Consider the following 27,867-nt stretch of genomic DNA (forward strand, 5'->3'; position numbering starts at 1 on the left):
TAATCTGTATGAATTATGTTTGATAAAAGACCTTAACTGAGATGAATCTAAAATGAGAAACACAAATATCCTAAATCTAGACATTTCATAGGAAGTGATGCAGAAAGAAGACTTTTATGTAAAGCATTCTAGAAAGTGAGCTGAGTTTCTGTGCTGTGGAGGTTGGGAAGTACAGCTGAGTTTCCAGGTGGAAGCACACATTAGCGCCTCACACTGCCTCCCAGATACAGAACATCCGGGCAGAAGTCTTGAAAAATGATCGTCATGGTTATTGCACTAAATGAGATTCATCTACTTAGCAGCCAGATGATATTAGAGAAAACATACTAAACACACAGAAAAGTACCGGCTGCTTTCCTCCTCTTTTGTCTGTGTCATATGTACGTGTGTATGTGTGTTTTGTATGTGTGAGTGTACATAATTTTTAACATTCTATAACTGCTAACTAAATTATTTCATGTAGCGTGGATGCCTTCTAAACAAATAATGACACCATTATATCATTGGAAACATGATAAATTGTAGAAAAATATAATATTTACAATATGAAAATGTTGTTGATTGAGAGTAGCAATGACTAATCTGGATTTTAAAAAATGCCTTTAAAAATTGATCTAAAAAGTGATGGTTAATACTGTCAACTTGACAGAATTTAGAATCACCTAGGAGAGAGAGCTCTGGGAATGTTTGTGAGGGAGTGTCTAGACCAGCTAGACTCAGGGAGGAAGGCCACAAAGAGGGGCTCTCCAACAAGCCCAAGCACTGCAAATGCAAGCAGACTTTCCCCTCCTTCTCCCTTGCTAAGCTGTTAGATCACCTTCCCAAAGCAAGCCCCCAGGGTCTATTCCTTTATTTGGCCACTGCCTCACAACACACCAAGGTCCAGCAATCAAGAATCTTTATCAGGCTGCTGCCTAACCCATCCAGTCAGGACCTACCAACTCATCCTAACATAGACTCTCCCCTTTTTGTGTCCTTAAAGACTCACTCCTGCAAAAACATCTGCCATCTGTCCTGGTCCAACCCAAAGGCAGCCCCTCCCCTTTCTGAGCCTCAGAGAGGAGGGTGATGTTCAGAGAGTGAGCTGGGCACCTGCATGCCTCCTCTCTGCTTCCTGGCTGTGGATCCAACAGGACAACCAGATGCCTCCTGTTCCCGTTGTCATCCCATTCCCATCGTGAGGAACTGGACCCCCAAACTGTAAGCCAAAACAAAACTTCTTCCTTAAGATGCTTACATCAGGCTGTATCACAGGAATGAGAAAAGCAACTGATATAACTAACACACAGAGTCAGGAGCTTCCACTACGCAGGTTTCCTTAGTCTGGACTTTCTGGGAAATGTTTAAATAGCCATCAACTTTGGCTCACTGCATGTATACCTATTTCGTTAAAATCAGGAGCTTAAGAATATTTATTCTTTTTCCTATAAGCGCCACATGTTTCTTAATACAGCAAAAGGATTCATCATGATTTCACATTTTTTTTGTGATTTCCGAATTTCTCATTATCCTGAGTATTTCCCAGTAGAAATTCGGTATTTAATTCCCAGAGCCTCTCACACTGAAGGCCCTGCCTAAGTCCTTGCTACCCTAGCTAGGAGCCTGCATACCTAGCTGGGTCTGGTCTTTCTCTGGTCTGAGGTGGGATTTACCAGCGTCTACAGTATGTAAACACTTCAAGTCTAGAAGGCAGAGACAACCAAGATGTCTTTATTCAGGAGGCTGGTGCGTGGTGTGGCTTTCTCCTTCATCTTTCTGGGTAGTCTTTTAGCTTATAGATGCTGAGAACAAAAATGACTTTCTGTTTAAGGAGAGACAGAGCCTGGGTGTCGGCCAGACTTGAAGGTGCGAGCAGGTTGTGGCAGTAGGTAAGCTCCAGCCTCACAGACATTCCCATCAGAGATGTATGTGCTCACCTTGTCACTTATGGGCTGGATGTCCCTAGGAGCAGAGCAGCTCAGGAGAACCAAGGGAAACAGTCCCACCGCATAACACAGAGTCTCAGCATGAACGCCTCAGCTTTGTGGTGGAGGCGGCTCTAACAATTACTTGATCTGAGGAAAAAAAACTTCCTTAATGGAGCAAAATTAGCTGCACGCTGTCTCACGCCATTATCAATTGCGCTTAAAATGAGTTCCAGCTATGCCCCACATATTCATATTTTCATCTTTAGGCAAGCTCAGGGCACCAGCGGATCGAGTACATTTATTTTTAATAGAATCATGGAATCGTAAATGCTTGAAAGGCCCCGAGAAGCTGTCTTATCCAATCACCTACCCCCTGAAGAACGGTATCGATAGCCCTCTCAGGCTTGCTAAAAGAACGAAAGGGTTTATTTATCCTCTATGCTAGATCTATAAAATGTAGTTGGAAGTTTAAGCATTAGAATTGCAAGAAAAATAAAACTTTGCTCACACAAAGCAATTAGAAGCATGTCATCAATGCATTTTTAACCCCTTGAGGCAGAGAGTACTGATAAAAACAAAACGCAAGTCACATGCACAAGCACATGTGTGATTATTCTCAGTCATAATGTGTGCAATTAGTCTCAAATGCCTACTCTCGTCAACTGCTGGAAATACAAAAGCATAATGCATTTTATTACTGTTGGGATATACAGAGCATTTTAAAATTTAATCTACTTTTCTCTCTTTATTGGAATCTAGAGTTGAATGAGACTAGATTGCCGAGGGAGGGGAGGGAAAGGGTAAAGAAAGTAAATAACCCAAGTGCACGTGGATACAGGCACATGAATTTGTATGTGCATGTGTGTTTGTGTATGCTCACACATGGGCATGCAGTTTGTATACATGCATGTTTGTGCGTGCATACATACAGACACATGCATTTATGTGTACAGATGTGTTTATGTATGCTCATACATGTGCATGTATTTTGTATACATACATGTCTGTATGTGCTTGTATATAAAGGTTGGGTGTGTACATAGTTGTGTATACATACACTCTCTCAAGCGTCAGTCTTGTTTCAGGTCAGCAACCCAAGCTGCCCTTTTAATGTTGGCCAAAATCCTTGTGTTGATGTGGGTCTTCTGGTGCATTAACCAAGAGCTATGAGGTCCCGCATCTCCATTCAGATCTGATTCTGGATGCCAGGGTCCAGACCTTGCTCTCATCACTAGAGAAGGTGTCTGTGGATATTGCTAGAAGTTTCAACCTAGGGGTTCTCCCAGTTTTAAAGGACATATTTTTTTTTCTGGAGTTTTCAAACTACAATATGAAAGTTATTTAAGGCTCAAGAGTGGGTGTGTTATATCACACGCAGCATAAATGTAGCCATTGCTCCTAAATGTGGACATTAACACACTCTGTAAAAGGTGCAATTATTACCACTGGGACAGAAATCAACAAACCTCACCAAAGGAATTTCCTAAAACTGCTATCATAAAACCTGCGAGTGTTATGGATTTCATTAACATTTTACTCCCGGAGGATTCCCAATTGTATAATAACAGAAGTTTAAATTTTCAGTACCGCAGACAGGAACAGCCTTTTCACCCAAAACAGATGTGAAAGCATCAGTGTTCCCTTTTCATTGGTCTACAGATTTGGTGTTGGCTGGTAACCAGGAACACTTAGTGGGCTGTCATTTAGGTTATAGATATAAAGATGTAATATTATGAAACAATAAATTAATAAATAATAGACAGCCTTTGTAATGTCTGTTCCCTACTCTGGAATATGTTGGAACTTAAAAGACAACAATAAACTTGTGACTGGCATCCTTCAGGAGATCTAAAATATGTCTGTGTCTGACACTTCCTACATGTGGGAGAGCTAATCTCATTCTCATTTTGCCCAGATCTTGTTGCTCACAAGTGATAATTTCATCCTGTGTTTTTGTTCCCCAGGGTCATCCTTATCTCTGTGCATTTCAAGTGTGATTGTCTAGTGGTCTAAAATAGCATCTGTATGTATTCCAGTTCACTTTTAAAACCTAAAAATAGAGAAACTCAAGATAAGCAAGCAGGGAAGCAGTGATATGATTTTTCTGAATAGGGTAAACAAATACATCTGTATCTTTGGAAAACAAAAGAACCAGATTCCAGTTCAAAGAGCAGCATCAAGGAGGTTACGAAGCACCAAGGATCCAGTAGCAAATCACTTGTTGTTCAAGAAGCCTGACCCATCTGATGATGCAAAGCTGGAGTCTGGGACACTCAAAGCGTCCTCTTGATGGTCATTTTTGGCTGGGTGTTAAAAAATCAAACATCAACACAAATATTTTTTGGTAGTCAGAACTATTGTGTGGGAAGGCACATGGGCATTTTGTGTGTACACCAGGGGCACTGTTCCAAACCTGTAAGTCACAGAGCAGTCCCTATGCCCTTGCTCTACCTATCCCTTCCAGCTTCAGCCTCCTCCACACTAAGAGGCTTCTCCACACTTTGTCAGTGCTGCATCACAGTTATAGTTTCTACAACGTTGAGCCTGGTTAATAGACAGTCTACAAACCAACAGCTAAGCAGGGCCTGCTGGGACTCAGAGTGCCGCTGCTCCCACATCCCCTTCAGATGGATACAGCCTCCTACAGAGCTGACTAAAAGCTGAGCAGGAACAAGGGTGTCCACGTTCTGATTTACTGAAAATCTTGGGACTTCGGGCCTGAATAAACAGGGATAATGATGCTAACACCTACTCTGTCCTACACTTCAAGTTGAGGTGTCCTAGGAAGGAGAGAAAAAATAAATCTCTTTCAGGATGTAACCGTGAATGTGGGTTAAAAGCAAGACACCATCATCACATTAAGGAGAAGGCAGAGCTAAGAGCAAAGCCCTGTGCCCAGCCTTTGGGTGCTGAGAGTGAAGGGTTGTGCCCAGCCTTTGGGTGCTGAGAGTGAAAGGTTGTGCCCAGCCTTTCAGAGCAGTTCTTGATGAACCACCCTGGGTCTTTCCACGCTGTTTGCAAATGTTATTCATGCGTTCTAGGGAGTGTTGACATGAAAAGCTCATTAGCAGAACCATTTGTCTGATTTCGAAAACAGAGTTAAGTGGTCAACTTGACCAAAGTTATTTAAACCATCCTGGTAGCTCCTACATGGCGAAACAAAGTATTGAAACAATTATGTTACATGAGTTCCTGTTTCCCCTCAACCAGATCCACCCTAGACCCCTGAGACCCTGGATTTAACGCATCTCTAGTTATGACCTTCAAAGGACCTGCAACAGGAGAGTCCAAAGTGGAGACAACTCCAGGAAAGGTGGCTCAGGGAACAGAATCCGCCATAACAACCTTCTGGAGGGAACCCCGCCTAGGTATCAGACCTGTGCAAAACGTGGGTCTGTGAGGGAAGCAGAAGTCAGTGCCGATTCAGGGTAACGGGAGTTGCCAAGGCTCTCCTGGGGGGATATTTTAAAGTAAATTATATACCTTCCAGGTGAACATTTCGAGTACCAATAATAGTTGTAACACACACACATACACACACACTGAACAGAACACCTGTAATTTCCCTAAATTGGCTAAGTCTAAATTTTACAAGCATCATTCCACATTTGGGGAACCCAGTGAGCTATTTCTGTCAGTTCTCTCGTTACAGATTTATAAAGTATCATTTTATTGTAATTTCAGCAATTTGCTAATGATCAGAATGAGTTAATGCACCCCCTAGAGAGCCTGGTTTATAAACACGGCGTGTTTACAGTCAGAATAACCCTGCTGTATACACATTCTGGATTAGTCGATTTGGCAGATGGAAGCGATCGAGAGGAAGGCATTACAGACTGTAAACCCAAAGGATGCTGGCGACTTTGTGGAAACTCAGAGATGGTTTCCTAGGAGGTATCTGCCTCACACTGGAAAACCGGGAACAAAGCACAAGAGGAGAGCAAACGCTGTCTAAAAGTTGTTAACACTAACGGCAGCCCATAGCTTTAAGATAAATCACTGCAGTTTCTAACTTCCAACCTGGGAATACTCTAAAGGTTACAGGCAAGGGTTTCAAATCAAACACTCTTGGAACTGAATAAGCAAGCACTTTTTTTCTATCTAAAAGGTGATTAAAATGTATATTAGTGTTGATTACCAGAGAAAACATTATTTTATTTCATGTGGTCTTTGAAAGAAGTCCAACTTGTTTTCTCTTTGCTCTTAAATACAGTGTACAGTGTGCAGTGTGTGCGTGTGCATGTGCGTGTGCGTGTGTGTGCATCTGTGTATCTGTGTGTCTGTGTATGCATGTAGAGGCCAGAGATGAGACATGAGTCTACCTCTTTTTTGAGACATGACCTCTCACTGGTCTGGAGCTCTTCAAATGGGCTAGACTGGTAAACTAGCAAGCTCCAGGGTCCTACATTTCCTCCATCCCAATGCTGGAACTACAGTCTGCCACCATTATAGAAGGCTTTTTTATATAAGGTCAGGGTGGAATCAGGACCTCATGCTGGCACAGCTATCTGCCCAGCCCCAAATTCCATGCTTCTAGTTATTCTCTGGTTCTAATCTCATCACACTATAACTGCTTTCCCAGAAGCCTTCTCCAGCATGAGGCTAACTTACCAAACAAATAGAATGTGGTTAAGCTGCCAACTGCATTCTGTTCCTCTGGAGTGCACACAGGCATAAATAACCTACTACAAAATTTCTTTTCCACCAAAGACAATGCCCTCCCATTTGGTGAAGAGCGAGGTTTCAGTCTGAGTTGGTTTATCAAATAATTCTATTTCTGAAGTCACTGGGGGTGGGGTGGGGTGAGGTGGGGGTGGTAACGGATTAGTCCCTGGGGCCATTTTTATTTATCTGGGATCAGCAGAGTTCATCTTCTACCCAGCCTCGTGTCTCTTGCAGTAGCTTTTCTTTTTTTTTGTCTCCTGGCATTTTAATCAGGGAAAGTCACAGTTGTTTTGAGGAAAATGCTCCCAAGAGCTTTAATTAAAGCTGGAAGGATAAATCTGTTTACAGTGTGGTGAACACCATCATTAATAAAACATTGGAATAATTAACAAATTAAATTCTGCTTTGTGTGTGAATGGCTACAGTTAGGATCTATGAGACCATGTCTCTTGAACAAATGCAACATGATATGGACTTTGTGTGGAAGAAAAGAAAAACACAGGCTGTGCTTCTCTGGGATGCCTAGTGCCATAGGCTGGTGCAGCTTCAGTGGCTCATTTCCATGAGTCTAAGGTTGGGCTATAATGATGTGTACAAAAATAAGGATTTTGATGGCATCACAGATATACTGAGTCTATGACTGCTTAATTAGAAACAAAGAAAAAAAGATTATGTTGATATAAGTAAGCCTAGAAGACAGACTACAGAATGGAATACTCTGGGAAAAAAGTGAACCAATTTTACATTGTGTTCAAGTGTGACCACGCACAAGAACTTTTGTGAAGTGGCCTTGTGAGCAGGATGTGGCCATTCGAGAACCTACCAGCCCGGACTTCCCTTCATGTTTCTTCTTAGCAGGCCGCTCCTTGCCTTGTTTTGAAGCTTCCTGGCAGACCAGCGATCTCACAGGAAACACTAGTGTGGACGCTCATATCCAGGGCTAATGATGTATTGTTGTTGTGTTTTTTTATATGTTACTTGGTAATTTCCTAGAGAAAACAATGGGCACTAAGGGCTGTTCCTGGCTTTAAGGAAAGGCCGTTTCCAATGCTGTTTTATTAATCTAACACATGCAAGTATTTGTTCTCTTTGTTGCTACAGCAACGTGTTTTGTGGGGCATATTTCATGCAAAATGGGATAAAGCTGAAAAATCAAGACAAATGTCATCTGCATAATCATGTGTATAAAAATAGAAGCCTACGTGCGTGCCGCCGTACATGCGATGCGGCGTGATTAGCAGCGCCTGCCTTGGCCCTTCCTCTGAATTACGCTGTACTTGTCGGTTAATTTATAAAACATCCATCTGATGAAAACAACCAGCCAACCACGTCCAAGGAGCTCAGAAAAGTTGGAAGCACATGAGATTCTTCATAATTAGTGATGGGTGGATGATAACCGCTCCTACCATAAGCACAGACATAAGTGTGTAAATGAGCTCTGAGTACCAAAGGAAAAGGACAATTTCACTTCAGTGTAAACAAGAAGCTAAGCTTCCATGACAGTCTCCTTTGGTAGACACCGAGGGGTGAGGTCCCTACACATGGCCAGCGTGAGTGTCTTCAGCTAGAGGGAAGACAGGTCAGAATCTGGGGTTCCTGGGACACACACACCCATGTGAAGGCAAAATTAACCACAAAGCCACCACACTTGAAACGTGCAGAAGCAAGAGGAGTTGGGGACCCTAACAGATTCTGTTTCTAAGTCCAGGATGCTGCCTGTGACGGACACTTAATCATCTTCCACAGCCTCAGTGTCCCTGGTTTGGAAACAGAAGAGTTTAAGGTCCTCCCCATGATTAGGGGATTAGGTCAAATCTGTCTGCTGTTAGAAGGGGATGTGGCTCATTGGCAGGGGGTTTGCCTAGCATTTAGGAGGCCTTGGGTTCCACCTCCAGCCCCAAATAAAACCAGCTGTTTTGATTCCTGTCTGCAATTCTGGCACTGGGGGGTGGGGAGGCAGGAGGATCAGAAGTTCAAGGTCATCCTCTGTTACTTAGTGAGTTCAAGGCCATCTTGGGCTACAGGAGTTCCTTCCTCAAAAGGAAAAGTGTCTAGGACACCTCAGAAGCACACAACGTGGGGAACAGCTCATGAGAGGCACCATAGCTGGTGCAACCACCTCCGCAGAGATAGGCTGAGTGGGACCTGGTGACAAGGCACTGTCAATTAGATGTGAATTGCTGCACAGGAATTTCAACAGCTGGGGTAACTGTCTCTGGTCTGCTTCCTCTGCTGCCTTTCCAATAGGGACATTTCAGATAACAGCCACCCCTTGATCAGCTTGATATGTAAAGGCCTGAGCCTTTGGCCAGCCTGGGGGTGGAGGAATATGAATAGCAATAAACCTTTTGTGTGTGTGTGTTTGTGTGGGGAGGCTGCCATGCTTCTCCTGACCATACCACTCTATGAGAGAAAGGGTTGGATGGCATTTTCCGCAGCTATCTCAAATTGCATCTACTAAAAATGACGTGAGGTCCTGTCCCTGTGACAAGTGCTTCAGGAGTGCCCATTTGCTCTCCATGTTTCTGCCAATGAGGAACTGGTTCGTGCAGAAGAATTGCCACTATGGCAGTTTCAGAACCCCCTGCAGGACCACAGGGGCCCCATTATTGAGTAAGGTCCACGTTACCCAGAATAGAAATGCATTACCATGCAGACATGCTTAGCACTGCAAAAATGCAAGCTTCCCCCAGAGCTGCGTCTGTCATTCACAAGGAGCTGCTTGTGGGTTTGGAGACATGGAAAGACAAGCTACCATGAGCAAATTAATTTCACCTCTGGCTTCATCTAAAGCAGGCTTCGGCAATCCCGAGTGAGGTCTCATCTTTTCCCACCCTCCCTACGTGGCTCAGGGTTATCATTCAGAGGTTAGCATGGGTTCAGTCTCCCGTAATGGACTCTTTCACTTTAAGTGTATGTTAAACTAATATTGACTTTTGCAAAGTAAAACAGAATTCTGTATTTGTGCTCAAATGACTGAAACAGCAATGGACATGGGAAATGATAAACCATCCCAGCTTTCTTCTTGCATAGAGACTCTCTGGAGTTAGTCATTTTTAAATATCAGGCAATAACTGGAAGTCTCTGCCTACTCTTAGGCCAACTGATTTGCATTTACACAGAATATGTACATACACATGCTTCATTAAACAATGGTGCAGACCCCATGAACCCAAGGACCTTGAGTGGTGGTGAGATGGTTACTCGTGATTGCTAGTGTGATAGGATCTAAAATCACAAAGGAAACAAATCTTTGAACGTGTCTGTAAGGGATCTTCTGAATTAGGTTCACTGAGGTGAGAAGACACACCCTAAAAGCAGACAACTGGTCTGAGGTCCTGGAATGCATAAAAGAGAGAAAGTGAGCCGAGTACGAGCATTCCTCTTTCTTTGCGACCTGATACAATGTGACCAGCTGACCCTTGCACAGGCTGCCACATCTTCCTTGCCATGATGAACTGTATCACCTGCAGCTGAGCCAAAATAACCCTTTCTCCCTTAAGTTGCCTTTGCCAGATATTTTCTTGCAACAAGAAGCCATATTAACAATATGGGTGGGAACATTCAGAAGTCAAGGCTGTACAAGGATGGGTACTCAGACTGGTACTAGGGATGACTCCTGGAAAACAGAACAGAAGACCTGGGGGATAAGGACCAGTGGCTGTGTGTGGCTTCAGTGAGTAAGAATCTAGTAAAAGCAGTAGCAACAAAATCACTAGTGAAGAGAAACACGAGGATTCTTCCATTCTCGTGCATGAATACGAGTCAGCAAATGCCCTCAATCAGCTACACAGAACATGTGTATTTTGCATGCTCTACTCCAATCAAACTGAAAACTCAATATATTTTGTTTTGTTTTGTTTTTGAGACAGGGCTTCTCTGCAAATCTCTGGTTGTCCTGGAACTCACTCTGTAGACAAGGCTGGCCTCAATCTCACAGAGATCCACCTACCTCTGCCTCCCTGAGTGCTGGGAAGCAAAGATCTCAAACACACACTACTGACAGAATTCCTATATTCCACCAATGAAATAGAACTGTAGCAATATAGGAAACGAATGTGTAGCCGTTGGGGGAAAAAACCTTACCTTCTAGTTGTGACGGGAGTGAGGTATCTACTCAATTCTGGAAAGAACAGTGGGAAGGACTTGAGAAGAAAAGAATGGTTTCTAGGGGTCACCTGCGCCAACCCTGCTACTCTGTGTGTGATCATTTTCATGGCTTGAATCTTGTTCAGGCTCTTTCCTGTGGTTGTCAAAGAACCCATTTCTGTTTGATAGTCTTTCCAGATACCTCATAGTCTCCCAGCCCAGCTGTTGCCAGTGTTGTGCCACCTACCTGGATCCACTCCCGATAGGAGTCCTGCCCTGGAGTCCACCCATTCTCAGGGTAGTTCAGGCGGGAGCGCTCTACAGACCAGTTGTTGCCATACTGTGAGGATGCAGAGATCTGGTCCGAATGGATCTCTCCGGATTCCATGCCCAGAGGCTCCATACACTTGAAATCTGCAGGCAAATTATGAAGGGCAGAAGACACGTTTTAAATTTAATGTGGCAAACTAAAGAGTTCACTCATGACATAAGGTATAAAGAGATGACTCAGTAATGGTTAGGACCTGCATTTGATCCTAGGCACCCATGTAAAAGGCAGCTGGGCCTGTGATATCAACACTGCTAGTCAGTATCCTGGGGCTTGTTGGCCAGCCAGTCCAACCAGTCCATAATCCCGATTCACTGAGAGGCTCTGTCTCAAAACATATGGCAGACAGTGACTGAGCACATAGCCTGATGTCAGTGTTAGGTTTACACACACACACACACACACACAGAGAGAGAGAGAGAGAGAGAGAGAGAGAGAGAGAGAGAGACAGAGACAGAGAGAGACAGAGAGAGACAGAGAGAGACAGAGAGACAGAGAGAGAGACAGGAGAGAGACAGAATCAGAGAGAGAGAGAGAGAGAGAGAGGAGAAAACAGAGTTCATTAACAAAGTCTGGCAAAATATGCAACATGGGAGGATTGGAACACGGCACCTATAATTATGTTATCCTGAATGGAGATATTTAAGAATACGATTATGAACGTCAGCACAGCTATTATTAACTCTCCTGTGTGGGCTAAGGTTGACAAATGCTCTTTGAGGTGGAGGGATGTGGTCTGGTTAGCAGAGTGTAGGAGAGGAACCACAGAGGTGGCCAGCTAGCACTTTGTCATCTGGTGTGGTGGGCGCACCGCCTGTAATCCCAGCATCCTGGGGGTGGAGGCAGGACCAGGAGTTCACAGCCATCCTCACCTACATACCGAGCTAAAGGCCAGTCAGGGATCCACGACACCATGTGTCAAAATAAAATAAATTAGAAATAAAATAGAAACCTTTTCCTTAGATTGAAAACATCGTGTTTGTTGTATCAGTGGGAAGCTGAGCTGACCAATAGGTTCAACTCATGGAAATTTCACATTTTTATAAGATTCGTGCCCTAACAGATGAGGTTTTAACTAGCCAAATAAGTGTAGAGGTTTTGAATTTCATTTGCCTTTTCATTTCCCAGTCAGATTTGGGGCAGAAGACATCGGCAGCCCTAGCAGAACTCTGAAACACGCAGGCCTCACCCAGGGCTCCTTCCCAAGCCGCTATGCAGGGCAGCAAAACCAGGTTTTTCTTGGTCTGACCTTCAAAAGAACCCTTAGCCACACAAACTTCAGTCAGTATTTCTTTTTTTTTTGTTTTATTTTTCTGTTGTGCGGAGGGGTTGTAACACTGGGAACTGAATCTAGGGACTCCTGAATTGCAGGCAAGTATTCTACCACTGAGCTATTTCCCCTGCCCTGAGCATTTTTAATAAGATCTTTAAAAAAATACTTTGCTCTCTTTGTTGGGAAGGCATGTGAGACAAATAGAAATATTCTCCTTTTCCAGGCTGGGTCTCAGGCTCAGCAGGTTTACTGTTTACCTAGCACGGACCAAGCCCGGGGTTCAATCCTAACATTGCATATCCGGATAAGGTGCTGCACCTTTGTAACCCCAGCACTTGGGAGTTAGCGGCAGGAGACTTAAGAGTTAAAGGTCATCCTTGACCGGGCCAGTGTGGTGCACATGAGATTCTGTCTTCAAAGAAAAATTAGAGCTGGTTAGATGACTCAGCAGGTAAAAACCTTTGCCACCAGAATCCACACGGTGGAAGGACAGAACTGTTATCTATAAGCTGTTCTCTGTCTGTCTGTCTGTCTGTCTGTCTGTCTGTCTGTCTGTCTGTCTCTGTTTTTCTCTCTCACACACGCAAACACAGAGTCCCCCATGGTCTCCCACGGCCAACAGTCCTTGTGTGTGACTGATTTGCGTATCGGCTACCCCTGGCTGGTTCTGCCAGGAACTGCCCTTTGTGGTTCCTGACACCTGTGCCACGGAGGTGCCAGGGAAGCCCCCAGGTGACCTCTCTCATTGTTCCCAGGCCATGTTCAGTCATTTTCCACTTCCCTAACTGCGGAGGCTCACACAATTTTAAGGAGGAAATACACCAAATGATATTTTTCCAACTGACACTCACACACAAAAAGCTTTCATTTTCTTCACAGAAAAACAAACAGTGGGCACCACCGTTCACAGAACATTTCTTTAGCGTTTTGTGCGGCCGCAGGTGTAGGAGAAATAATGGGCCGTGCTTACTACAGGGCTTTGTGAGACAGGCACGCACTGACCTTCAGAGACGCTGCTCTGTAGCACGCTGTAGTTGGCCGAGAAACCTTCCTTTGCTATTGCACTGTCGGTGTAGAAGACCATGGAAAGAATGCCCGAGGAGGAGCGGATCCGACCCGGTGTTTTCTGCCCGCAGTAGCGCCCGATGTGAGGGCCGACTGGAAAAGTAGAGACACGGAGAATGTCAGATTGTCTTTTCTCCTACAGAAGACGCAAAAATTCCCATTTATAAGCATGAGCCTCAGCAGGGCACAAAGACTGCTGTAGCCTCACGTGAGTCTCTCCTGGTTAATGGTGCAGATGCTGGATGAACCTGTGGAGAGGATTTGGAAGGGTGCTCAAACTGGCACTCACAGTCATAAACATACCCTCCAATCAGCACGGCTCTTCTCGGGAATGGAAGAGGCTGGGAAGGTGGCTCAATGCCACTAAGACCAGAGTTCAAATCCCCAGTGCCTACAAGTAAAACAGGGAGGCTGTGGCATGGCGGCCCAGCTGTAAGCCCAGAACTCAGTATGGAGATCTCAAAGACAGGCTGGTGAGTGAGCTCTGTAGTCCATGAGAGCTCTTGCCTCAGAAAATAGAGAGGAGAGCAATAGAGGAAGACACCCAATATCAACCTCTGATCTTCACATGTGCCTGTACACATGTATGCACTCGCATACATGAGAACACATGTTATATACATATATACTCACACATACATACATATACATGCCAAAAAGGAAACAAAAGCAAAAGGGGTGGTTCCTGAGAAATGGTACCTGAGGTTGCAGACACATACATATGAGAGAGAGAGAGAGAGAGAGAGAGAGAGAGAGAGAGAGAGAGAGAGAGAGAGAGATCTTTCTTCAATAGTAAAGAATGTCATTTCATCCAAGCTGTTTCTACAGCTCAGCAGGAAAAGACACCAGCTAGGCAAAGTTCCAGGATGTCTAATTTCTTCTTTCTCCAGTGGAGAGCCTGGGGGAGACATAATGTCCCAGGAAGCATCCAGACCACACAACCCAGATTTCCTTCCTCATTCCGTTACACAGCGCTGGATGCTAAGCCACTCACATCACACACTTAGACAAAATCTTTGACAAAACACTCCTCAGGGCTGAGTCCACCAACTTATAGACAATTCTAACCATTCAAGACTTAGAGGCTACAAACACTGATATTTTATATGCTATTATATAAATCACACGTTATATAAGATATTATGTTACAATCAAAATGAATGGATGTGTTTTCTAAATTCTGACTATGTTTAACTCTTCCAAACCCAAAAATGGGAATTGTACTACACTGTGTTTAATGGCCACGAAACGGCCTACAGCAACCATTTGTACCCAGTAGAGGTATTTCTGCCCCAGATCATGAACAGCCCAGAACACTGATTAATTTGTGTTAAAGTCAAATTCTGGTTTGGGTCACGTAGCTGTGCCTCTGCTGAAGTGTTTTAACCCAACCCTGAGGATGAGTCACGTAGGGCAGAAGCCCCTTGCAGTCACGGGTCCTCTCTACAGATCTACTCAGATCAACGAGACAGAAAAGCAGTCATTTTCTCCCTAGCATTTTTATCGCACATATGGTAAGGACAGACCAGATGGCTTGGATTTCGAGGGACAGCCTGTTGTAGACCGCCCCCCAGAAAACCACCCCTCTGTGCACTTCAGCTGAGACTCACAGCTCAGCCTAAGAGTCCCAGGTGGTAGCCTTTCCCTGCTTCCTGGGGTGGAGGGACAGGCCTTCAAAAGGGACATGAGTCTCCAAGGATCAAGCATGTAACTGGTGCCTTTGGGGGTAAGGTGATCCAAATATCATTGCAAAAGTGAACCCCACAAGAGCTGGTCTTCTCAAAGCCCCTAAGAACCACTGACTTTCTAGTGGGAGCCAATCTGAACACTTTGTATTTTAGAGTATGTAGATCCTTGGCTGATAGGTTTTCAGTTTCACCGGTTTGACCTCTTAAACTAACCAAACAAACAACACATAGTTCAGTTTATTTCTGTTGCCCTTTGAGAAAGGTTTAATGTGCATCCTAGAATGGCCTCAAACTCACTAAGTAGCTGACAATGACCTTGACCTTCCAATCTTTCTGCTTCCACCGTTAGAATTACAGGTGTGTCCCACTATGCCTGGTATATACAGCGGGGATTGAACCTGGGGCTTCCTTAGCCCTGGTTTATCATGGTTTATCATGAGGTAGGCAAATCTACCAACTGAACTCAATGCCCAGTTTTGACACAATACTCTTTGCATATATGAATTCAGGGCTTTGTGTATGCTAGGTAAGCACTCTGCCCACTAAGCCTCAGCCCCCAGTCCATTATGCGTTGACCTGGATATCAGGTTACTTGGAGTGTTCAAAGTCATCAACCAGACTGAATTCAAAGACCGTTCTCTCTGCTATCACCCTGTCGCTGGAAACACAGAATGTGGCATGTGACGTGGTCTACCGTGAAGAAAACACAGGGGCATCCTGGGATGGAGACTGATAATGATCCTGGAAAGGGCATCACACCGGTCAATAGCTTCGAATGTTGCAAAGAGAATTTCGCTACATCTGCCTCAGAAAATGGAACTCTCATTGTTCCCGCTTCTTTTCAGCTTAATCTTGGCCTGGATTTCTTCTCCAAGTGCTAGCTCTGTGCCAGGCTTTCTTCATTCTGGATGGGAGGTCCTGCCGCCAATTCAACGCCTCTTTTCTTGGCCAAGGAGCTCCAGGTTGTCCATAATGTATGTCCCAAAACCATCCTGCTGGAGCCAAGAACTCAGTTCTTCCCTTGCCTGGGAGAAGAATCCATTTTGGTCTGCAGTTATAAATGGGAGGCTTAGCGTCCATTCATCCTCTCCTCATGGTTCCCTCTCATTTAAATTCCGCTAGTGTGCTTTCATAATCTTTTAGTTTGTGGGCAAACTTTGACAATCCTAATCCTTGGGGTTGTTCCTTGATCACCACAGCCCCTGACCTTCCCGTTCAACACTGGCGAGGGAAGCGGCAGTGCCCATGATGGAGGCACTGACAGCCATCTTCCCCCTCCCCTATCACCCCATCCCTTTGGGGAGGGTGGCGGTGGGGGAGTCTCTTTGAAAGAGGAAACAGAAGAGAACTTGTCTAATGCAGACTCATAATTTAGAGAGTCTCCATGACTCACTGGTTTATAATGTTGGAGGCATGCTGGGTAAATCTGCCTTCTGTCTTTTAGAACATTGCCCCCAGACAGATCCCTGTACATCCCCTTAGGAGCCCTCAAGATACAAGAGTGTAAGGCTGTGGCGACAATAATACAAAGAGGTATTGAATTTTCGTGAACAACAGGGGGACCTCAGCTTCACAAGCTAATGCAATATTGATCTGAGCCGGGAGGACAAGGCACTCTCATGCACAATGCCTGTGCTCATTTGTGTCCTATTCACACAGGGCTGCTGGTTTCTTCTCTCTGTAATTGGAGACCCAAAGGCCAAAGAGATGGGTGAAAATCATCACCAAATCCAGAAGTATAATGCAAAAAGTGAAACACTGAGGACTTTCGGAAGGGGGATTTATAAGCTTTGAACAACAGCACCCTAGTCCTGTCAAGTTGGATGTGAAGGTGACGGGATGTCTGTTCTTCTTAGTAAAGAGCACCCCCACTCCACTGTTCTTTCTAATAATCCCAGCCCTGCCTCAGAATGAAGATAATGTGGTCTTCTGCCTTACGATATATATATATAAAGCAAAATATAAAGAATTTTTTTGAGACAGTCTGGTACTTGCTGTGTTGTCTAGGTTAATCTTGAACTCATAGTAATCTTACTTAAGCCTTCCAAGTGCTGGGATTACAGGCATATACTGCCATGCTGGCTAAAGAGGTACTTTTAGCGAGAGATCTTTAATGAATCAGAAAGCAATCATTTCATAGGCACTAGACAGGCCACTTAACTTTTCATAAATTAATAAGCCTATTGGTAGAGAGTCTCTAGTGCACATTGGCACACTTTTTTCTATCAATGTGCTCCTACTAGGCTACTTTATATGTCGAAGTAAATAAAGATACCAACACTCATCCAGGTCTTAAGGAGCTCATTCCTGACCCTGCTGATGGGCTCTGCAATGTCAGCGATGACCAGGTCTTTCTTCCCAGCTCAGACAGAGAACTGGCACACCAGCAGTGTGAGTGCATTAGCCCTAAGCTCCATAGTCCAGTCCACACACATGTAGTATCCCTCTGCAGAGGTTGGCTTGGCACTCTACACCAATCCCTTTAGAACTCATGACTCCACGCGAGCCTCTGGAGAGCCGAGAGATGGAGATGTGTGACTTACAACCTACATGCCATGAATTCAGAGTTTCAGAGCCAACTGCTTTCCTTCAAAGTCAATTTGTGTCAATAAGCAGCTTTCAATTACTTAGTCATTTAATTCGATGCTTGTGGTCAGATGGAGCATAAAGTCATGTGATGGCTAAAAGCCTTCTGCACCTTTTGGATGTTGTTTCAGGGAAATACCAGCTACTACATCTATTGGCACGTGAACCGAGAGTGTTGAGCTACAGTGACAAAGATGTTTCTAGTGCCACCAGCAAAAGCCCCAGGAGGGTCAGTTCCCATTTTCTTTCAAAGAAAAAGCTATAACCACACAGTTGTGCTGGTGTTGACTGGATGAGGCCAAGTAACTATGAACAAATATACAAAGCATTTGTGTTGGGGATATGGCTTGGGTGATTTAGTGCTTGTCTAGTGTACCCAGAGCCATGGGTTCAAGCCCCAGCATGGCATACACCAGGTGCAGCAATGCATGCCTGGGACACCAGTACCAGAGAGATAGAGACAGGAGGACCAGGATTTCATAGCCATCCTCAGCTACATAGTAAGTTAGAGACCAACTGGCACTATGAGAGAGCCCTGTCTCAAGAACAAAACAAAATAATAACTTCTTCATATTCCAAAGCCACTGCTTTCTGGGAAGGAGTCAACTTTGCCATAGTTCAAACCACGGGTGCAGAAGGCTGGTAACTCTTCCATTGTTCTTAGTTTGAACATGGTGATTTTCTAGGACCAGAAAATTGCCACCTTAAGAAACCCTTGACACTAATAACAATGCGCCTCTTTCTAAAAAAGTCTTCTAAATAAGTTGGCTGATGGGACCGGTGCCATTTTTAAATGAAAGTTCTAGAAAGGAAGGCTGCAGATTTGGCTTGTGAACAAATAAACCCGTTATTACACATCTCAGCTATTGCTACCACATTATTATAATACCGTTTTCCTAATTATCAGATTGAGTGCTTGGAAATCAAACAGCGCTGTGTTTGGGGAAATCTCATTATCTAATGAAAGAGTTCCTGTAGGATCATTGCAGCCTTCTTCATAAGGTAAAAGAGAAAGAACAGATCAGACTAATGTTAACTCGTTCATTTACTAAACCGCAGTCCAGAACTTCTCTAACACCAACAGTTTTCTCTGCTGTTGATTGATAAAATGACTGGAATTTCAATGTCTTCTTCAAGCACTATAAGCAGTTACCTTCATATTCTATCTGCTCTTCACTCACAATGAATTTGGCTTAAGAACACTGCCCTACCATTTTAATGGTGGCTGTACATCTTCAACTGCCAGCCATCGGGCCCTTCTGGGCTGTCCTTTCAAATACATGCAGTCTTAGCTGGAACTGGGCTAAGTACAATGTCAGCAACGAGGGCGGGCGGTTGCAACAAGTTCTTTATCTTCCCCCCCTTGCTCAGACTCTTCATGGAGATTTTTGTATTCACTTTCTAGTTCTCCCAAAAAGTTCACAGATGTCCACACGGCTGCTTCCTCACCTTCCTCAAACCCATGCTCAAACAGTTTTGTCTTACTGTGGTCTGGCTTGACCATCCCATTTAGAATTTCAACTACACCTCCTCTTTCTGATAGTGCTGTCCCTTAATTCTGCTCCACTCTCCTTCTCTCATCTCTAAATGAGATGATGTGATGTAAATAACGTTTTAATGGACAGAAATGAAGTGATCAGGAAAACTGTGTTGATCGCAGGCTATCACGGAAATCACTCAAGACCTTGAATGATCTTTCACGGCCTCCACTGCCTATGCACATAGTGAAGGAGTTGGGACGGTCTTTTTAATCACAGAAATTCTACCCCTGCTCTTCAGAGTTTCTTTTCCCTGTCATCTTTGTCTATTGTAAAGAAATGATGTGCACACTATGACATTTATAAAAGATTCCTCTTTTTCGAAGGATTTTCCCAGCTGTTCTTAAACGTTACCTTCAGGGAATCCATCCCAGATCTCCAGTCGGTCATAGCGACAGAACATTCCTCCTGGAGGGTTTGAGTCTTGCTCCAGGTCAAAACTTTCAAACTCCAGGATAATCTCAGCCATCTTCGGTGCAAAGATGATGTAGGTGCACTCCAAGCTGTTGGGGTACTTTTCAGGGAACCCAGGGGATTTTATCACCCCACTGGGAGCTGTATAGTTCTGAGAACATTCGGGACCTGTGAGCAAGAGACAAAATGAAGACAATGGGAATGTCTCAGAAGCACAAGAGGAACCGGGAGAAGGCAGAGGGTTTCTAGGAAAAGGCCGCCATCCTCACCACCATCATTGCCAGTTCACTGCTCGGCCATTCCCTAATGTTGACCTACATGGTAAGTCAGGCTAAGGTTTACTGTGCTCATTGTAGTTTCGCATTTGTGTAGAGCAACTGAAAAGCATCTGATGTTACAGGCAAAAAAAAAATGGGGGGAGACACACAAATATAAAATCATGTGGGAACAATGAGTAAGTAAGCTGCAGAAATCTCGACAGAGCCCTAGAGAAATAATTACAGCCCCTTCAAGCTCAGATCTTTAAATCTTGAGGCTGACAGCCGTTTATTGGTGAAATAGAACATTTACAGAGGCGAGGGAGAGCATTCAGCCAAGAGAGTTTGGGTTTCAGATTCCCCTGGCAGCGAGTCGGTCACTCTGCCAGATGTGACCTCTGTCTCTTTGACAAACTGAATGTGAAAGGTAATTCGCACACGGACCCCGGGTGACTTGACTTACTCTGAGCGGTGTTGACACAGGTGCGTGTCAACGTGTGGCAGTTAGTGAGGGCACCATAAACTGCGATTACAGCCCTGACGCGAAGCGTCACCTGATATCAACACTGACACTATCACCTTCCGCCGAGACTCAGCTGTGGAGCGGTATACCATTCTAAAGCTGCTCGTTCACAGGCATGTGTGCAGAAGGTGCATATTTACAACGTGTGATTTTAATAGCTGTTCAGGGTTATCAAGACTTTGCAAACTGTGCTGATTTGTGATTGCAAAACAAGAGGAGGTGGGCATGCGTCACAGGCTGACCTTGCAGCTGTGTGAATGAGCAAGACTTCAGTCCAAGGCATCCTGCACCAAACAGGGCAGGGTGGTCTATGCAGCCCAAAAGCCAACTTTCCCTTGTGGCCACCACTGCTCTGATCTTCAAGTAGCCATACTTAAAGAAAGCAGAGAAAAATGGGACACCCCTTCCCCTTTAAAGATCTATTGATTTTATTTTTTAAGTGCATGAGTGTTTACCTGCATTTGTGTGCACCACAGGAGTACCTGGGGCCCTCAAAGACTGAATTAGCCTGGAATTAGAGTTAAGGATGATTATGAGTTACCATATAAATACTGAAGACACAATTTGAATCCTCTGTAAGAGCAAAAAATGTTCTTAAGAACTGGGCCATCTCTTTAGCCTGGAAAACAGGGTCTTTTGAATCTCAGTATTGAATCTGAGAACATCCAAGTCACCTTCTCTTTCCCTGTCTGGCTGTGGCTCACGGGCTGTTGTAGGAACTCCAAGAGTTGATGAAATAAGGTGACAAGTCAAGACTGTTCCTTGACTCTGGGTGTGCACGTATCTGTGTGTGCAAGTGAATATGCATGCAGGGGCCAGAGGATGGCCTCTGCTGAGACAGGGCCTCTGACTTTGACCTGGAGCTCACCTGGGGCTCACAGATTAGCTAGTCCGACTGACCAATGACCTGAATCTGCCTCCCCAGGCACGTTCCGTCACACCCAGCGTCTTACTTGGGTTTTGGGGATCAAATTCACGTCATCATACTTGTAGGGTAAGTACTGTTCTGAACTGAGTAACTTTCTGAAATGCCCGATGACTTGAAGTAACTCCTTAGACAGATAGTTTTCGTGACTTAGGTCAATAAGCCTCTTTCTCATTGGAGGCTCTGACAACTCTTGAGAGGGAAGTTGGCTGACTAACCTCTGAGTTAGCACAGCTGAGGATGGAAGAGATCAAGGCTTGTTACTTGGATATAATACACCTGGCCTTCCAAGGTGACATGGTCTGTTAAGAACGCATTTCAGACCTTATGTGGGGTTCACACTAGTCTGCTCTGTCTCCACGTGTTCATTGGTTTGATTATAGCTAAAGGCTCAGGGCCCTGCTGTATTTTGACAGGTTAGTTCTAGGTAAATATTTTCCCTCCATTCCGAACGCTCAGGGAACATCTGAGATGACAGTAATAATGCCAAGTTGAGTCATTAATTCATAAGTTATATGTGGAATATATACAAACCCATACACCATATATACCATGAGTACATAAAAACATATTGTGTATTGTTATGCTAGTTTATAATCACATAGCTAATAAATATTAAATGCAGTATCACATATGTTATAGAATATATGGTGTATGATATTGGCAATCTTAGAATTTCACTTCTGAGACATAGTGTGTCTTTACGTCTCAATCTTCTCTCTGGGGAAGAAACATCTTCCTTAGATCGTTGAAGGCAAGGCGCAAAGACAACTCTACAGCAGGCATTAATACCTCCTCCTGAGAAAGGTCAGCATGCCCAGATGAGATTATGGTTCAGTGAGACAAAAAAAGTACAACCAGCACTGATTCCACTTTCAGAGCTGCATAACTTTCAACATTTCCATGGTGCCTGGCCATACCATGTACCACTGGAAGTGATCCCAGTCTGCGTAGGGCTTGATACAGCAGAGAATTCCCAAGGGGGTGATGGGAGGTCTGTGCTGAGTGACACGGACTCCATGTAGCTGAGGATGACATCGAACTTCTTGTCATCTTGGCCTCATCTTTCAAGGGCCATGTGCATGTGCTCCACCAGCAGAGCCACACTCCCAGCCCCAAAGAGTTGGCTTTCGTTGCTGTTGTTTTTATCTGTTGCCTTTTTCATTATTATATGTTTGCCCCACTTGAAAAAAAAATGCCTCCTCCAAAGGGAATGGACAGTGGCCAGAGAGGGCTCAGGAACTGGCAGGAGCTCCCAGGGCTGAACAGGAGTGAGGCCAGCACGGGAGGGAGGAGTTGCATGGAGGACTGTGCTGTAAACACAAATCTGGAGGTGTACCGATCTCCAGCTATGACCGGAAGATGACAAGTACCTAGCGCGGCTACAAGAAGGCGCCTCTGGATGTTAATGGCCAAAGGGATGGGCAACTGTCATAGCTAAGGTGTTTTCTTGGCGTTACAGTTAGATAAGGTTCCCCCTGTGCCAAGAGTTTAAACTCCTTTTAGCTGAGGATGACGGTGAAATTCTGCTACTCCTGCCTTCACCGATCACCACACCTAGTTTGTTTGGTGTTGGGGTGGAGTCCAGGAGTTCAGGGTAGGTGGGCACTCAAGCAATTGAGTAATACCCCTCTCTGACCCAGGTTAAATATATAGACCCTTAATTACACAGTTTCTCCCAAGCTTCACCGTTCAGTCCCTGATACTGCGGTCCATAGAAACTCCCCGACCTCCTTGAGCAGTAGAGCCAGGGACCCAGGTCAACAAACAGGACAAAGGAAGTATGGCAGGCTGGAGGTGTGAGTGTCCCAGGGAAGTTCCTTTAGATGAACGCTGGGCTAGTGGTCCAAAGTCCCAACATCGGGGAGAACAGATGTAAGGGAAAATAGGAGCACTGGGGAGAGATTCTGGGTGGTCCGGGGAGGAGCAAAGAGGTTCTAAGGCTACCAGGCAGGACAGTCCTGTCCTTAGCTCCTGGGATTTGAGTGGTGAATTCTCATAATCATAACCCATTGCCTGAACACTTCAAAGTCAGAATCTAAAAAATTAATTTCCTGGTTGCATTAAACTATGATCAATATAATCCACATGTTTTTTTTTTAGAAACTTCTGAAGTTGCTGAGCCCTGAAATAAGTGCTGAGTTTTCAAAAGATCAGTCATCCACAAGTTCTGTATCATTAGATGACTTCTGAGGAAAAGTGTGTATTTATGCATTAATTTTGTGAATATTTTTATGCAGAATATATGTGCAGAAATGGAAAAGTAGGTTTTATTTATTTATTTTTTTTTTGCATTTCTCAAATAGAAGCAACCGTGTTGGGAAATGAAGCAAATTTTACACACGGAAATTTGAAGCTACTAAGAGAAACATTGGTAGATGTAATATGTGGGTGTACAGTATGCATATACACACAGACATTCTGTATACTGCAGACAGTGTTTGCACAGAGGACAACCTGGGCGTGGGCCTAGAAAAAGTTGGCTTAACTAGGAATGCTTCCTGAGTGAGTAGAGAGCTTGCCTGGCCTGCATGAAGCCTGGAGTTCCATCCCCACCAGGGTATAAACTGTACGGCCACACACGTGTGACCCTCCTACCTAGAAAGAGGAAGCAGGACAGAGTTCAAGGTCATTCTCAGCCACAAAGTAAGTTGGAGACCAATTTGAGTTAGAGTCCTTGGAGGGGGCCAGAGAGAGATGGAGAAGAAGAGAGAATATATTAAACTCCAGTAGCACTTTAATTTATTTCTGGAAAAGATAAGGATCAATACAAGAATTCAGTGTGATGCATTGAATTTAAATAGCCAACAATGGTGTCACACATTAGGGTAACACCATTTTTTTTTTTAAATTTCTGAGTATTCTTTATCCATTTTAAACATACTTCTGCCATACCACGGATATATTTTCTTTATTGAAAATATTTCCTAACATTTCTATAAGGAAAATGTTAAATGCTTTATGAAAGGATGAAGTCGTGACCTCATCTTTCTTTGTCACATGATCTTTTGGGAAATCAAACAACACTAAAGACTAATTTAGTCACTCTTGTTCTTATGGAAGTCACTTACCCCGCTTGAAGATTTCATAACGGATGGAAAAGCCTGCCCCGTGCGTCTCATAGTCAGAGACAAATCTGATGAAGAGGAAGGGCCCTGAGGACACCACGGGAGAAGGTGCGATCTTCCCACAGAACTTGCCCCACGGGCGGCCGTTTTCGTTGTCTCCATCAATCACCTCCACGTAATCATACCTTGCAAACAAGAAAGGGAGGTACTGTGAGGTGGAGAACAAGGCCCTCCCGACTTCAAAATTTGGGAAACTTCACATCTGGTGTGGTCTGTCAAGGGGAAAAATGCACCATCTGCATTTAGCGCTGCTCGGCGTGGAGGGAAGAGACACAGAGGGAGAGGCAATAATTAAAATGGACCGCCTTGCCTGTGCACATCATCAACAGCACAGAACCATTAAGAATAATGGTGTCCATTATACCTGCAGACAATGTCAGTTAAAGCAACCAATTAGCAAGAAAAAGCAAACTCTCTGAAGCACAATTCTCTATTATTAAGTAGTGTGGCTTTGTCTGTGGTAGGGGTGTCCCACGCATAATGCGGGGCATTCTTTTCAAACTGCGAGGTTCTCTTATGAATTCGGAATGTCTCCTTGGCTGGAGTGCCCCGTGAACAATACTTTGATTTCTGTGAGCGACCTTCTAAACATATGGCCACGGAATAATAAACAGATTCTTCACTATTTAACGCCATTCTGTCCAACTCCAGTCTTCTGAGAAAGGACTCTCTCTTTAGCCGCATTCAGTGGCTGAGACGGAATACCTCCCCAGCCTACACTTGTGCCACAAAGCATGGTTTAAAGTCTGGAAGAAGAGGGAGGGTTGTAAGACTGGAAAGTAACCTTGTTTATACCCGGCAGACAGAATCTTTAAAGGGAAAAGAATCAACACAACTGTGAAATCATCAAGGAAAACTCAGACTTCATACCATAATGACAGCACCAATGGTGAGGGGTCACAGTGGGTGAATGTGTGCTTGGAGGATAAGATCTTTAAAAGGCAGAAAACCATCAGCAGCAGACACTAGGTGTCCTGGAGCAGAACGAGGTTTCCGTTGATCTGGTGTTGTATTGCTTAGTGTTTTGCTTCTGTCTTCCTTTCTTCCTTCTTTAAAACTTGAGCATGTGTGTGTGTGTGTGTGTGTGTGTGTGTGCGTGCGCGTGTGCACGTGTGTGTGTGCTCACGTGTGTCTGTATGTTCGTGTAGGGGAGTATGTGTGTGTGGGTGGGTCAGAGGTTAGGCTGGGCTGACTGGGCAGTGAATGAGCCCCAGGGCCCCCCTCATCTTCACCTCCCAGCGCGAGTGGTTACAGATGCATACTGCCACGCCCAGCTTTGTATGTGGTTCCTGGGGATTAAACTCAGGACTTCATGCTTGCAGCGATTGTTGTACCTAATAAGTCACCTCCCCAGCCCTTCCATTCCTTTTATTTACCAAGCCACCTGGGAGACCGGCAAACCTGACTTATCTTCATTTTTTTCCCCCTAGAATTCACACGAAAACCATTGCAACCCATTTATTTTAAACCTTAACTTGCTGCAATATATTCATTTTAGGCCTGGCTAAAATATGGCAGTCACGTAAACTGTATTTGGCAATTTAAAAGAAATCAAGTGGGGGAAATTTTCATGATGACCATCAGTTGTTAACCAAACTGCCAGGGCCCATGACTTATGTCTACGGAAAACCCAGGAGACAGTCGCCAGGATGATGTCACTGCTTAGAGTGGTCAGCTCATGGCTCTCTAAATTAAAGATGACATTACCTCATCAGTTAAAATTGTCTGCCAGCTCTGTGTATATCGAGAAGAAAATAAAGCTGGCATTGATGGAGCTAAGCATTAACATATGTGAATTATTGTCCAAACACCGTTTCCCTTGTGGGGTCTGTTATTTCCAGTAGTAATCACGGGGCCAGCTAACACCTCCCATATCACTGACCCTTTGTGAAATGTGGAAATGCATTGAGAAATTGTCCCTTTCAATCTCATCCCTGGCAGAGATCCTTTATATTTAAAAGATAAAGGGGAGGGGAGCAGACAAGAGAAGGAGGAGAAAAATATATTTAAAACCCTCACACCAACTTTCAGAGGTAACAGAGGAAGAACGAGTCGGGACCCACCACAGCCTCCCTACCCTGCTTTATGGAGTGATGTCTTTCATGTACTGCAGGCTCTGCCCCGCGCTTTCTTCTAATCTAACTGTGATTTGAACTGCTTGCTGTGTGTTTGGTCTGGCCACCGCACCCCCCAGCTTTGCAATATAAGCTTTCACTCCAATCTTGACACGGCATGAATACTAAGTGACTAAATCCTGGTGCACGCTGCCTTCCAGGCACAAATAAGAGGGGTGGGTCAGGCACTGTGAAGGAGGAAGGCCCCTTCTGTGGGACAGGCTTTCTCCCAGGTATCAGAGTGCTGGGCTGACTGCTGCCAGAGAATCTCAAGGGAGGGGGAGGAGGGAGCTAGTATTTTAATTCATATATTCTCTGATAGTAAATACCAGGCCCTCCCCTTGGCAACCGCGTAAGCTATTTTTAAAAGTGAGAGGGGTGTGAATTAGAATCCCTTCCCAGCAAGAGATAAGCCATAGACAGTGCCAATGTTAGGAAATTGAGTTATTCAGGGATACTGTAGTCACATTTGGGTGCTGGAAGGCTGCTAACATTTCAGCACTCCCTGCAAAGTACTATCCAATCAGGCCCCAAGGAACAGAGGGAATAGGCTTTCTCGAACACATTCAGGAGAGTGGATCCTGCCCAAGCTGTAAGAGAAATGTCACTGAAGGGGTAAAGAGGAAGCATCTGGCATCTCCCTCTGGAGCTGACACCGGTCCCACTCCCCACCATTCTCCCGTCAGACACCATGCCCAGAATGCAGCTGGTGGGCCAGCTTCCTTCCCTGGAACACCAAGGCGACTCACTTAGCCCTCACTGGCGCTGTGCCCAGGATCCCAAGTTTGCAAATTTTGACATTCCCTCCCACCACCACCCCCTTCCCACCCCCAACCCAAAAGGCTGTGCATTGCTCTGCTGCTGCTGTTGCCTGCCAGGGAGGCGCACACCCTGGCTTAAAATGTCAGGATCCTCAGCTGAGGCACCCAGCCCTGAAGAGTGAGAGAGAAGGGGGCACCTGTTTGGCTCCAGCAGCTTGGGTAGACTTGAAAACTTACATCTGAGGAATCTAATTAATTCAGGAAGACACAGAGGAAACTCTACTAGCACAAGTTGACTCCTCCTGTTGGGGGTGGGTGGGATGCATGCTCCAAGTAACTATGGAAGGGGTCACCCTTCCAGGTGGGGATTCAGGAAATGGCCCCATTCTGTCCTCCATGTTCACAATGTCGACGTGGCTCCTTGATCATTGCAAAGAAAATGTAAACTTCCTAGGGAATGTAAACAGCATGGATTTTAAAATGATTCAGAAGGCAGCCAACACTTTTGGGTGGCATTCTTCAGCTAGAGTCAGAGTCTTTGTTGTGTGAAGGAGGTGGCTGAGCAGATGCGTACTTCTTGGAAGGCAACATGGACATCCACGTAGC

General features: G+C 44.7%; 1 protein-coding gene across 3 annotated transcripts in view; it reads right to left on the bottom strand.

Moving 5' to 3' along the window:
• The window catches only part of Nrp1 (neuropilin 1), a 136,641-nt gene that overhangs the window by 57,495 nt on the left and 51,279 nt on the right, over positions 1–27,867 (bottom strand). For all 3 annotated transcript variants that reach the window (XM_057753405.1, XM_057753406.1, XM_057753404.1), the window contains exons 3-6: positions 24,330–24,511; positions 19,494–19,721; positions 13,265–13,420; positions 10,909–11,075 (exon numbers count right to left, since the gene is read on the bottom strand). In XM_057753405.1, coding sequence (XP_057609388.1) covers positions 10,909–11,075; positions 13,265–13,420; positions 19,494–19,721; positions 24,330–24,511 — 733 coding nt within the window. The remainder of the gene's footprint in view (positions 1–10,908; positions 11,076–13,264; positions 13,421–19,493; positions 19,722–24,329; positions 24,512–27,867) is intronic.

This window comes from Chionomys nivalis, chromosome 21, assembly GCF_950005125.1.
Source record: "Chionomys nivalis chromosome 21, mChiNiv1.1, whole genome shotgun sequence".
Classification (NCBI taxonomy): Eukaryota; Metazoa; Chordata; class Mammalia; order Rodentia; family Cricetidae; genus Chionomys; species Chionomys nivalis.